Here is a 15046-nt window from a genome sequence, read left to right on the forward strand (position 1 = left end):
ATTTATGAAAATGAAAGTTACAAAAACACACTCAATTTCAGAAGTTTGTGTTTACCATCCAACTCTGTTCTCAGATCCTTGACAGCATAACATAACCGTCTTACATTTCCTTCATTATCTGCTGAAAGCTCAAATATGACACAGCTCAAGGTGAATTTCAGCTGTGATTTATACTTCTGCACTGAGAAATTCAACCAGTAACAGAATTTCACATTTAGTAGGACTATAATCAACATTTTTGCTGCCATTTTAACTCACTGTCAGACAACACTTCCGAGAAACTATCTATTCATGAATCAGTGCACTATACTGCAGAGGCACAAACTGTTTACTGTAGTCAGCCATTTTCTTATCTGTTGGCCCTTACTTTCAACATGAGTTCATTACGCACTACAGTAAACACAATGTGAAATGAGACCTAAAATATATGAACACTTAAATGAGGCCTTTCCAACTTTCTCGTTGTGATATGGGATACATACACTTTGGAGCATCCAAACAGGTCATGGGTTTATTTCTGCACAGTTAAACTGGGCCCTAAACAATTCCATCCGATATTGTACCTAAAATGCATGTAGAGCTTATTGCATTAAACACAGAAGAAATTCTGTTGTGAAGTTCCCTATTGCATAAGAAGGGATACAAATTTTGCTTATGGAAATTATTACAGAGAGAACTAGAAGAAATAGCCTAAATTTCAATACTGGAAACAAATACTGGGTTTCTTGTATTTGACAGTCAGGCGCAGCAGCACAACAAATCGTAAGCAGCAATGAATAAAGTGCGCTTGCAAATGTTTGTGTTATCATGTTCCTCTTAACAACATTTGGAAGGAAACCTATCTATTTTCGACAGTTAGTATTTCTTGTTTTTATCGACGACACAGACTACTTAGGCATATGTCTGTCTACATTTTACAACATTGCAATCCCATCCAAGCTGTCTTCTCAAGTGAAAGAATTCTAAGAGGCAGAATTCATGTATATCCAGACTCCCCAAGTGCGAGGCAGAGGGTACTTCCCACTTTACCACAGACTGGGGTTTCTTCTCGAATGAAGTACGGGAGCAATAACTGCCTCTGCAAATAACCCAGTCATTTCTCTATTGTTCCTGTGAGAGCTTATCAAGCCATATCTCAAAATCTGCAATTTTGTTTTCTGAGAGTACTTCACAGTTAACTGCCAAGTGATTATTATACAACGTAAAAAACACTTCAATTCCATTAGAAACACTGCATGTGGTTTCAACTCGTGTACGCTAAGTACCCTTCAATACACTCTCTAAACTGCAATACAATGGAAAGCAATTAAAAAAAAACTTATCCCTGTTTGGATTCTACAGCACATTCTGCCAGCTCTTAAGTGAACCTGGGCTGATACTAAGCGACAAATGTGAAAAGTCTTGAAAATACACCTGAGAAAATACAGACAGCATACCGTTAAATTTCCTCCAGCATCCGATTTTAAATTAGGCGTCTCCACGCCAAGGCTTCTGCATAGCTGCCGAAGTCGATTTACATCACACAACACCATTTTCGCACCTTCGTGAACTGTCAACAAACAACAACAGTACACATACTCACACAGGTTTCCGGATCAGAGATTATGATTGCGTTCAAGCAACTTTTTCGCCAGTCATAAAATCAGTAATTAGTACGAATTTCAGTTTTTCTGGTACGACTGTGAAAATAGCGTATCATTAAACAAATAAATATCTATACTGAATATGCAAATTGAAAACTTCATCAATAAAAAACAAAAATAAAACTGTGATCCACACTATCTTTTTTGTTTCATGAGCTATCTTCCGCAGTATCTTAAAAATCTGATATTTGTTAATTGTAGTGAGCGCCAGTTTCGATCAACTCACTTAATATAAGGAATTCTGCTGGGAAAATCTATACGTAGTATCGCCAAGGACCCAATGTATCATCTCAACTGCCTAAAGTCAATGTTGTGCATACATCAAAATCATTTTCTAGATTTATTTCTGATTATCTCATCAAACTTAAAGAATATAAGTGTGAGATAATGTAGAAATCCTTATGAAAGCAGTAAGACATTTATATATATGATACACTTCATCTGTAATGGGCGAAGTTTTACTTGTGAACTCCTGTGATAACTTGCATGTGCAGACACAAGATTATTTTACTTTGATTTCTTCTTTAGAGTTTGAAAGATTTGTAATTTCTGCTGTGTGATAAATTAATGTTATAGTAGCTGTTGTAAGGTCGTTGCAAACGACCTTGCAAAGTGATCTGTTGATTTTCTTAGTCTTTTGTTAAACATTTATTCATAATTTCATCAGTGTCATTCCAACCCATCTTATTGTACTTTAATGTTTGTTAGATTTCATTTTTGTCAACACTTGGTCACAACAATCAAGATTTGTTATTTTGTCTATGATAAATTTATTAAAACTATGTTTCATTCTGACGGTATAGTTATTCTGTAAATACAAGCAGTTCCAGTTTCGTGTAATATATTCACATATTTGACAAAACCCTGACATACGGTCAGGATAGTGAGTATTATATCCAAATGTTTTGTTTTTATGTTATACTTTCTGACTTGTTCTACACCCATGAGAATCATCTCATTTTTGGATCTATGGAACGAATACATAATCTAATCTCATTTTAATTATGGCGATGTGGATATAAGAAACATGCTAGCAGAGCAGGACGACATGAAAAAATACTACATGATGTTTCTTTTTATGGGTATAACCAATGTTCTTGATGCATTTCCGTCCTTAAAACTTTGCAGCAAAATTTAAAATTGTGTGAGCCACCTACACAGGAAGTTTGGGTTGCGCTAGAAACAACACAGTGGTTTGTCTCCCCTGCAGAACTACAGCCAAAATTTGTATTTTGTCACATGTACTATCTGAATTCTGAAACTTACCTCTCAGCTAGTGTGTTGCTCCGCTGTCTCTAAGTTCTTCCTGTTATTCGTTTTCTGGTTGTGTGACGTAAATATGACCCGACATTGATGTTGCAATTTTCAGCTTTTGCTTTTCCTCACATTGAAGTCTGTTTCTTCCTAAGCTATTCACCTAAATACTCAGTACTTGTGTTTAAAGAATCTGGTGTAAGTTCAGTTTCACCTACATATTCTGTAAAATTGGCTGTCACAGCTGAGACCAACTCAGCAAGTGTTGGGTTTTGTAATATTTGTCCTCCAACTTGGTTGAAAAGCAAAGGATACTTATTTAATGCTCACAGGTGTAAGTCCTTAAATTCTTCTGTACTGTTCCATGATCTTTATATGTATTACATGTATGATACAAGTGTAAATTTCGAACCTACCCTCGTGTGATGTATGCAGTATATTTGAGCTACTTAGGTTCATTGCATTACAATGACAAATCCTATATCATTATATAGTGTGTATATGTGAACAAGGAAAAAAATCCCAGATTTTCCCCGGATTTCTCAGTGAAAAATATTCTTTTGCCTGGGTGAAAATACATTTTTTCCGTGTCAAGTGACAGTATACTTTCCCATGGAAATTTAAAACATAGCAGTCATTGAATGGTTATTGTTTTGTACACTGGCGTAGAACTTCCCTGCGCTGCAGGGAAAATAAAAAAAAGGAAAGCTCTTGGATGTGCAGAAACATGTATGCTGCATATTTTCGTAGTACGATACACTGCATACTTTCATATTACGAAAGTATAAATTCGAATTCCACAACCACCAAACACAGCACGTTACTTTCCGAAGCATTGAAATTGCGATGCCGTTTTGTAAGCCAATCACAGCTCATGTCATGTGATCACGCCAGCTAATAACGGCAGATATTCAGAGCATAGGACACGTGATGTAATCAGCAGTTGCCAGAGAGCACCAGAAATAGAAGTTACTGCTTGTGTGCTGTTATGATGGTGAAGGAAACCCATATGTTCGTTCGTATAAAGCATTAAGAGATCATACATTATTTCATAAAATAAACAGGATATCAGAGGTTATTCCAATAGCATCAGGATTTCATAAACTGTACTAAAATCCATAATTCGGCTTGAAGTGCACATTTGTATGTCCAGATTTGCAATGAAGTAGGCCACAATCTGACATTAAGTGTGGTTTTCAGGATGTACATTTTCTTGGAATACCATTACTGTACTACCTCATGTTTGGTACTTTATTATGGCATAATGTCATACGTGCCAGAAGATGAAAAGGTGCACTTGAAATTGAGTGAACAGTTGGAACTAGCCTATATCATGGAATCAAAAGCTTCATTTGAAAGAAATTGACTGCCTCAGCGGAAAAGGTTAATAAGAGACAAATTTCTTTAGCAAACCGACAAAAATAACTTCATTATTCTGTAAGGCGATTAATTTTGACCTGGCAAAATCGTGGAAATAAAATCAGAAAACCTAAACTAATAATGTATTTCAGTCTTCCATAATTATGTGAATGTATTTCAATTCACTTGTCAGTTCCCAGCCACAGAAATCCATTTTGTTTTCATTTAAAGCAGGAAATATAAACGAAGAGGAAACAGCAAAAACACTAAATGTATACATGGGTCGCATGAAGACTAACCCCCTCTACATTCACTACAACTCAGACTGCTCTGCGCGAATCTGGCAGGTTGGGTGCGCCAGAAAAAAATTTCCAGTTAGCATGTGGCTTCAAGTAGACAGAAGTGGGAGAAGTAACTGCTCATATGCCATCGAACTGCGAATGCATATGAGCAACTGCTGAGACGAATCTAATGTAAACGTTGTGATGTCAAACTGCTCGGAAGCAGTTTATTGATACAAAGTATTGCATAGTCTTCGTCCTAAGGCATTTGACACATTTTGCTGTTGGCACACACTTGTGTGTGGACGGTATTTTGTTGTTGTAAATGGCGCATTTCCTTTGCAACTTAAGTTTTACTTTGGTTTTTTCCTTCGTTTATGTTTTATTGCTGCAGTGTTATTGTGCATTAGCAGGATACAGTAATATCCGTTGTTAGAATATCAGTTCTTACCAGTCAAATACGAAAATTTAACTAAAAACTAAAACAATGAAAAATTCTGGAAATTCCAAAAACTTCCCCCATTTTCCCTGGATGAAAAAATTCCCATGTTTTTCCCAGATTTCCCGATTGTCCCAGAGCATATACACCCTGTTATAAGATGAGCCCTGGAGGGATAAATAAATGTTGCAACTATATGGAGGGATTTCTGCATACAGAAAAATAATTTAATGTGGACATATGTACCGTACAGCTGAAACTGTAAAGAGAGCACCAGAAAACAGATGTTACTGCTTGTGTGCAGCTACGATGGTGAAGGAAAACCATATGTTCGTTCGTATAAAGCATTAAGAGATCATACATTATTTCATAAAAGAAACAGGATATCAGAGGATATTCCAATAGCATCAGGATTTCATAAACTGTACTAAAATCCATAATTCGGCTTGAATCATTCTATGGAAGTCACCAGCGGACAACACACTGATATTAAAAAAGGTATCATTGTACCCCCGGCCACTTTGACTGCTGTCTGGCAACAGCCTGAAGTAGGGAGAGAAAGGAAGTAGCTGTAGGAAGTGAGGCCACATTACCTGATAATGTAAAGCTCTACAGTAATTTATTTTCCAGTGACAGAATTCATGCTGCTGCACCTGGATTAGAACCACAATTTAGTACTTTATCTTGAGACATATGAGCAAATTTCATTGTTTCTGAATTTACAAACCTGTAACTTTGCACCAAGTTGTCATGCACCTCTACAAATTTGTGGGTGTGTGCCATCTCTTACCAGGGTCATTGAATGTAGCAAATCAGAGACGTTTAAGTTGAAAATGTTTTCCTTTTGTGTTGTTTACGAAAATGACCCATCAATGTGCGATTGTTCATCCCTCTCCCTCAGAATCAAACAAATAATGCCCCCCCCCCCTCACACACAAACACACACACCCGCATCACCATCACCACAAACTTATTTTAACTAGCTATCAACCTTTGCTCTCATAGAAGCTACCATCCACCTACGAATGATTCAAATAAAAATGTTTTTCACTCTAACAGCTTTTTACGCAGAACAAAACTACCTTTAAAGTTTCCACCTTCTGTTGATCCTCTTTTTTCACTAATTGAATTTGTTACATCACCTTATTCTCGAAGATCGGAGCAACTGCTTCTCCTACACTTTTCTCGATTCTGCTAATTTTGGAATAAAAACGAGTATTTATGCTCGCAATTTCCGTCTGAACACCTATCATTTCCTGTTTAAGATTACCGATTTCGGTATTAATCACAACAATATCTTCTTTGATTTTATCAACTTTTGTGTTAACAACTCCAACATTGTTGTTAACAACATTAATAGCTTTGTTCTGATTGTCTAGCTTCTGTTCAATTTTTTCAGACTGAGCTTCTTGCTTGGCAGACTGAGCTTCTTGCTTGGCAGCCTGAGCTTTAATTTCTGCTGACTGGCTCTTGATTTCATTAATCAAAACATTCAATAAATTCGTTAAATTCCCGGAAACTACCGGTTTTACTTCCGTAGCTGGTTCCTCTATATATGTTTCCCGGTATTCGTCATCACGGGGTACAGATTTAATTTTCGCTTCCGATTCCGAAACATTTTCTAAAGTTTGGAATTCCATTTCTGCTCTTTGTTGCGTTTCGGCGGTCGCGTCTTTCATGCCAACCGCCTGCCCCTGAACAATGGGTTCTGCGGTGCGTGTTTCCCACTGTTCGACCGATTGTTCCGTATCCAAGTCTACCAAAGTTTGGTAATTGTTGCCTTCACTCATTTTAATAATTTTCAATATAAATGCCAAATCTCAAATATAATTAGGATTACTCCCACTACTTATTCTCGCTGACGTAACGGCCTGTTCGTAACCAGTACTTTGTTATGATATTTGCACAATGCAAAATTCATGACCAGAACAACCACAAATTTTAAAATTGTCCTGCCACCAGGTCGCCACATGTAACCTCCTCCTCACTTACTGACCTTAATGACAGTGAAAAATTAAACCATGTGTACCTAATGGAAATTTGGGAAAAGCAATCGTCACTGAAGTTAATCTGTTGGTAAAGAGGGAGGAATGGGTTACATCTAAATGAAAGAAAAAATGCAAATGAAACTGGTGGAAATTAATTTTGAAAAGGGGAAAAGTTAATAAAGAAAGTAAATGTGCGGCCGTTACGTTAACAATTAACTAGCCACGGATTGACATTAGTATTGGTGGGAAAAAGAATAGTTTGCGAGAAATAATGAAGCTAAGAGCCGATGCTCGCATACATCGTCATGACGCTAAAGTGCGTTTTGCTAAGTTTGTAACCAGAGACTTACTACTTGTAAAAGCTCATGAGAAATCAAGCAAGATAGACAATGAAATCTCTAAATTTAAGTTTGTTTATAATGGACCATATAAAGTCATTGGTATATCTCACACAAATGATTATTGCTTAGAGTATCCAAGCTCTGGAAAACTATTAGGTATACGGAACATTGTAGACCTGAAATTGTACCAACCAAGGACTGATTAATACCACAGAATGGCTAATTTGTACAGTATGTAAATATAGAGTGTAAGATTTAAGGATTTGCTAGATTGCCATGCTTTGCCTGACCAAGAAGTCATTAAAGAAGTTGCAATTAATGAGTAATTAATTTTGATTAAATGTTTTAAAAGTAACTAATTATTAATCAATTGAAAAATCCAAGTGCTAGTTTAAGTTTGTAACTGAGTCACAGTAGATTACGAATGTAAATACGATTTTGTAACTAGCTGTAAGATTTCATAAAGATATGATTTACTAGTCATTGCCGATGTACTTAGATGCTGTTATAAGTTTCAGGCTAGTACATGCGAGTGATGATGGACAGTGTTGAGTTATCCACTGTGATAGTGTTAATGGGCTCCTTGAGATTACTCGGGAGTGAGTTTTCCCGAAAGAATACAGTGAAACGGACGTTCTGGAAATGCCGTTACACAGGCGAGTGAGATCAAGCGTGCCGCACAGGCGGACGCAACAATACTAGCGAGGCGGAGCCGCTGTCGGCTCTTGCGCCGCTCTCGGCATTCTTTGTCATTGTGGGTACGGAAGGCAGAGTTGTTTCTCTTCCCGGACAGCTGATGTGAAAGAATTCTGCTGTCAATATTTATGTTTTTTTCGATCTGCTGTATATTATTTTCTTGTTTAGCGTTAAGTGGACTCTCATGGCGAGAATATTAATTATGGAAAGGTTATATAAAAATGTGTATTCTATGTAATTAATTATTAATTTGCATATTTTGATCTACCTGTTTTTATGACCATGCACTCTGATTAATTTTGTAAATAGTATTCCATTTCTTGATACTGTTAGGAATTTTGATGATTTTAGAATAGCTAAACCATTTTCTATGTTTTCTATTAATTTTAATATGTTGTCAACCTGTTTTCTTTTGTGTAAGATGACAGAGTGGAATAAGGTTAGGAGTGTCTCCACTCAATTACTATGGTCTAAAAATTGGTTTATGGTTTATTAGCCTAATGCTAAATTTTCTTGATATTTTGAGCATAGGCATTTCCGTTGCTTTTTTACCTTTTTGGGACATTTTCTGTTTAGGTTACACAAACATCCTCAGTCAATGTGGGTCACGTGTAACGCCGGAAATGCATATCCTCCTATTTCCATCTATTGTACTATAAATGTTTTTCCTCATTTTGTCACCTGAAGATATGTCATTTCTGTCTCTTTATATATTCTAACTGTTTTACTGTTTGTATATATATATATATATATATATTTATGCATTAATGTCGATGTATAATTGGTTTGTTTTGGTAATATTATTTGTATTTTTACGCTGGGTCTTGCATAGGGAAAACTATACTATCGAACGAATACATTGATAGGTCGTGTGTAGAACCAAAGTGTTTAGGGTCCTTGGTAGTGTTAACTCTAGCACGTGAAGCGCAGGCAGAGCATGGTCTGGCTGGACTAGTGCTTACTGCTTACTGCAGCTCAGCTTGGTACGTACTAAATTTTACTATTGTTAATTGTTCAGAATCATTTAATGCAAGTTCAAAGTTAAATCTCTTATTTCTAAATTGCGTAGATTCAAGTAGCTTTTGAAATGTTTGTTGAGGCACCCCAAGACTAAGCGTATTTTACTGAATTTCGATGTGCTTCAAAAACAAAGCTCACTATTAATTTCAGTCTTTTTTTCCAGTTTTATTAATTCTTTTGGTAAATTAAGTCAGAGTGTAGCGAAATTTATTACTTCTGACAAACTTTCAGTTTTCACACAACACGTGTCAACCTTCAGTTGCCAAGCTTCTAGTGCTAATTATATGTGTAATAACCTTTCTTTTTCAGTTACTATAGTAATTGTCCATAGGAATGGCGACCGTTATTTCCCCCAAATCTCAAATATCTAATTATCACTAGTTAATTGTTAACGTAACGGCCGCACATTTACTTCCTTTATTAACTTTACCCATTTTCAAAATTAATTTCCACGAGTTTCATTTGCATTTTTCTTTCATTTAGATGTAACCCTTTCCTCCCTCTTTACCGACAGATTAACTTCGGTGATGATTGCTTTTCCCAAATTTCCATTAGGTGCACGCGGTTTAATTTTTCACTGTAATTGAGGTCGATAAGTGAGGGGGAGTTACACGGTGACGATTTGTTGTCGGCCGCGTGGAGCTCAGAGCAGAGAGAGTCTGGCTGGAGTAGTGCGGTTGAGCAGGTGTGTTGTGTGACGCTCCCCGCGAGTTGCCGCGCTTTCGGGGTTTGGCAGCATGTAATTGCGCTCGACATGCTATGATAGCTTCTGACATGGTGTCGCGGGCGGGAAGCATTAGCTGGCGCACATCAAGAGCCCGTTTAGCATGGTGACCATGTCGAGAAGGAGGCGAGCCAACATCCAGCTTCTGCAACAGCGACGGCCGACAATGAGTGACTGTCGCCACCTCCTCGATCGTGACGTGACGTGTAACCTCCCCCTCACTTATCGAACTTAATGACAGTGAAAAATTAAACTGCGTGTACCTAATGGGAATTTGGGAAAACCAATCGTCACCGAAGTTAAAGAGGGAGGAAAGTGTTACATCTAAATGAAAGGAAAAGTGCAAATGAAATTGGTGGAATTTAATTTTGAGAAAAGGGTAAAATTAATAAAGAAAGTAAATGTGGGGTCATTACATTAACAATTAATTGGCGTTAATTAGATATTTGAGATTTGGGGGAACTTACGGTCGCCAGTCCCATGGACAACTACTATAATAACTGAAGATGAAAGATTAATGCACATATATTTAGCTCTAAAAGCATGGCAAATGAACGTTGACACGTGTTGTGTGAAAACTGAATGTTTGTCAGAAGTAATACATTTTGCTACACTCTAACTTAATTTAGCAAAAGAATTAATAAAACCTGAAAATTGAAAGTTAATTTAGTGACTGAAATTAATAGTGAACTTTGTTTCTGAAGCACTACGAAATTCAACAAAATAAGGTTAGTCTTGGGCTACCTCAAAAATCATTTCAAAAGCTACTTGAATCCACACAATTTAGAAATAAGAGATTTAACTTTGCACTTGAATTAAATGATTCTGAACAATTAACAATAGTAATATTTAGTACGTACCAAGCTGAGCTCTAGTCACAGGTAAGCTAGAATATTGTAACAAAACTCGCACTCTTAATTTGTGCTTGTGTAGTCTGAATATTGTAGCCAGCTATGAATACTTTTACTGAACTTTGAAATTAAAGCAGTGAAAGGAAATGATACTACTTTAATGCTGGCGTCTGAATTTCAACGGCACTCGGGGCCATTTCGGAAAAGGAATTGCCCCTGCTTGGTAACGCAATTGGGACAATGAGCAGCAAAGGTTCATGCTAAGTTGCTGTAATTTTGTGATGCAACAATTTTAAAAGCTGAGGTCTGCCATACAGTTCTAAAACCTGATGTGCTTCCATTCTTCCTTGTTGGTTGATTGAAGGTTTGAAGCCATCGATCGAGGAGGCGGCGACAGTCACTCATTGTCGGCCGTCGCTGTTGCAGAAGCTGGATGTCAGAAACTATCATACTAAGTCGAGCGCAATTACATGCTGCCAAACTCCGAAAGCGCGGCAACTCGCGGGAGCGTCACACAACACACCTGCTCCACTGCCTTCCTCCAGCCAGACTCTCTCTGCTCTGCCTGCACTCCATGCAGCAGAGTTAACAATACCAAAGATCCTAAACACTTTGTTTCTACACACGACCTATCAATGTATTCGTTCGATAGCATAGTTTTCCCTAGGCAAGACCCAGTGTAAAAATACAAATAATATTTACAAAACAAACCAATTATATATCGACATAAATGCATATATATATATACAAACAGTGAAACAATTACAATATATAAAGAGACAGAAATGTAATATCTTCAGGTGACAAAATGAGGAAAAACATTTATAGTACAATAGATGGAAATAGGAGGATATGCATTTCCGGCGTTACACGTGCCCCACATTGTCTGAGGATGTTCGTGTAACCTAAACAGACTCAGAAAATGTGCCAAAAAAGAAACAGCGGAAATGCATATGCTCGAAACATGAACAAAATTTAACATTCGTCTTATTAACCATAAATCAATTTTTAGACCATAATAATTGAGTGGAGACAGTCCTAATCTTATTCCACTCTCTCATCTTGCACAAAATAAAACAGGTTGACAACATATTAAAATTCATAGAAAACATAGAAAATGGTTTACTATTCCAAAATCATTAAAATTCGTAACAGTATCAAGAAATGGAATACTATTTACAAAATTAATCAGAGTACATGGTCATAAAAACAGGTAGATCAAAATACGCAAATTAATAATTAATTACATAGAATACACACGTTTATGTATCCTTTTCATAATTAATTTTCTCGCCATGAGAGTCCACTTAACGCTAAACAAGAAAATAATAATCAGCAGATCGAAAGAAACACAAATATTGACAGCAGAATTCTTTCACATCAGGTGTCCAGGAAGAAAAACAACTCCACCTTCTGTACCCGCAAGTACAAAGAATGCCGAGTGCGGCACAAGAGCCGACAGTGGCTCTGCCACGCCAGTATTGTTGCGCCCGCCTGTGTGGCATGCTTGATCTCACTCGCCTGTGTAACGGCGTTTCCGGAACGTCCGTTTCACTGGATTCTTTCGGAAAAACTCACTCCCAAGTAATCTCATGTCCATTAATACTATCATAGTGGATAACTCAACATTGTCCATCATCACACACACGTACTAGCCTGAAACTTAAAACAGCGTCTAAGTGCATCAGCAATGACTAGTAAAACACACATTCATGAAATCTTACAGCTAGTTACAAAATCATATTTATATTCCTTAATCTACTGTGACTCAGCTGAAATTTTAAACTAGCAGCTTGGATTTTACAACTGGTTATTAATCAGTTACTCTTAAATCATTTAATCAAAATTAATTACTAATTAATGACAACTTCTTTAACGACCTCTAGGTCAGGCAAAAGCATCGCAACCTAGCAAATCGTTAAATATTACACTCTATATTTACATACTGCACAATTTAACCATTCTGTGGTATTAATCAATCCTATGTTGGTACAATTTCAAGTCTACAATGTTCCGTATACCTAATAGTTTTCCAGAGCTTGGATACTCTAAGCAATAATCATTTGTGTGAGGTATACCAATGACTTTATACGGTCCATTATAAAGAAACTTAAATTTAGAGATTTCATTGTCTATCTCGCTCGATTTCTCATGAGCTTTTACAAGTACTAAGTCTCCGATTACAAACTTAGCAAAACGTGCTTTAGCGTCATGGCGACGAATGGGACCATCGGCTTTTAACTTCATTACTTCTCGCAAACGATCTTTTTTCACACCAATACTAATGTCAATCCGTGGAGGGAATTTGATTATCTCTTCCACTAAACTTTTACTTCTGTCATCCAACAGGATTTCCTCTGGAGAAAATCCCGTAGATTCATGTCTCAAGGTGTTCATAATTCTCTCAAATACTGCTTCATATTTGCCCCATGCCCTATGGTTGTGATGGCAATAGGTACGGAAAAGTCGGCCTACCTCGCGCATATACCTCTCAGCGTGATTTCCAGCCGGATAATAAGCTGAAATATGGATCACCTTGACCCCATTACTTTCCATGCCTTCATTCCACAACTTAGAAGTAAATTGTGCCCCATTGTCTGATAGAATCGCCTTGGCCTTACCAATATGAATAAAATAATCGTTCACAAGCTTGCTATAGACCACTTTGGCTGTAGCTTTCCTAATCAGGTATAGTTTGATGAACTTGGAAAAAGCTTCTAGCACTACTAAAATGTAGGCAAAGTTTCCTGATGACTTGGGCAAAGGTCTGTACAAGTCCACGCACAGTAATTCAAAGGTGTCGTTAGGACTTATACTTTGCATAGGACCACGACTCGTACAGTTGGTAAACTTCACCTTCTGACATAAATCGCAAGTTTTCATTCTGTCAGTAACGCGTTTTAACATGTTGTTAAAATGCACTACTTCACTCTGCTTTTCTGTGCATTTCTTTGGTCCACAGTGACCATACGCCAAATGGGGTAATAGTCTATTATTTCCGTGACGTATTTGGTGGGCCAGCATACCCGCCAAATATTACTATCTTCACTCTTACGTATGTACAAGATATGATCATATATCTTGTAAAACTTCCTTAATTTCTCTCCTTCTGGACTCCTTTCGTCATATCGGGTTTTCACCATGTTTAAACAACCATCCTCGTTCTGATGACGACGTAGATTCTTACAGATGTTCACAATTAATTTGCGTCCCTCAACTTCTTTAAAATAGTATAATTTGAGCACTCCTTCTGACTCATCTTTCAATACATCTTGAATAGACTCGGGCAACCGCGACAGCGCATCCGCTACGCAATTGTCGGTCTCTTTTACGTAACAGATGTCATAGTTAAATTGCTGTAAATACAGCGACCACCTAGTCAGTCTTTCGTGAATTAGTTTACAATCCTTCAGACAAGTGAGCGCCATATGGTCCGTATGAATAATCATCTTACGGTCCCATAGGTAACCCTTGAACTTCTTGAATCCCCACACGATGACACTCTTTCTCAGAAATCGTGTAGTTTCGCTCACTTTTTGATAAAGTTCGACTCGCGAACGCTATCGTCCGGTGTTCCTTATCCTCTCCTTTACCAACTTCTTGGAACAGATCTACCCCCACCCCGTAATTCGACGAATCCGTTCCCAGATGGAAGGGTAGCGATAAATCAGGATGAAATAGTATGTTAGATCTTAACAACTCGTCTTTTAATCTCTCGAAAGCGGCCTGACACCCGTCAGTCCACACAAACGGAACATTTTTGCGTAAGAGGTTATTCAAATTTTCATCATTAAACACTTGTCTTTTTACAAACTTACGGTAAAATCCTGTGAGCCCTAGAAGACATTTTAACTGTTTCCTAGACATGGGTGGAGGACAATTCCTTATTGCCTCTTGTTTCTCCGGGTCCTTCGTAATACCAGCTGTGGTAATTACATGCCATAAAAATTTCAGTTCCTGCTTCACAAATTCGCACTTCTTTAGCTTTAGAGTCATTCCGCCACGGCGCAATGCTCTAAAAACTTCATCTAACAGGTCACAATGGTCATGTCAAGTGGCATTGGCCAACAATAGGTCGTCAACATACACACTTAATCTTGAACTCAAAGCCGGTCCTAGCACTTTATCTAGGGCCCTGATGAATACGGACACAGATATATTAAGTCCAAACGGCAGTACTCTACACTGATAACACCTACCCGCAAACAAGAAGGCGGTGTATGGCCTAGATTCTTCCTCGAGTTCTATTTGCCAGTAACTAGCCGTCAGATCGAGGCTAGTCGTGAACTTAAGTCATGAAAACGTTGCAAAATCTCCTCCATACTCTCTGGTCTGTCTGTTTCGCGTTGAACGACCCTATTCAACGTGCTTGCGTCAATCAGAATACGCACACTACCATCCCGTTTTGCTACAATGACCAAACCGTTATTGTATGGACTCGTACTTCTTT

General features: G+C 37.6%; 1 protein-coding gene across 1 annotated transcript in view; it reads right to left on the reverse strand.

The window, feature by feature from the left end:
• The window catches only part of LOC126176895 (eukaryotic translation elongation factor 1 epsilon-1), a 38370-nt gene extending 36753 nt beyond the window's left edge, over positions 1-1617 (reverse strand). Inside the window, exon 1 of the mRNA XM_049924095.1 lies at positions 1437-1617. Coding sequence (XP_049780052.1) covers positions 1437-1532 — 96 coding nt within the window. The 5' untranslated portion in view covers positions 1533-1617. The remainder of the gene's footprint in view (positions 1-1436) is intronic.
• Positions 1618-15046: the final 13429 nt, after the last annotated feature.

Source organism: Schistocerca cancellata, chromosome 3, assembly GCF_023864275.1.
Source record: "Schistocerca cancellata isolate TAMUIC-IGC-003103 chromosome 3, iqSchCanc2.1, whole genome shotgun sequence".
Classification (NCBI taxonomy): Eukaryota; Metazoa; Arthropoda; class Insecta; order Orthoptera; family Acrididae; genus Schistocerca; species Schistocerca cancellata.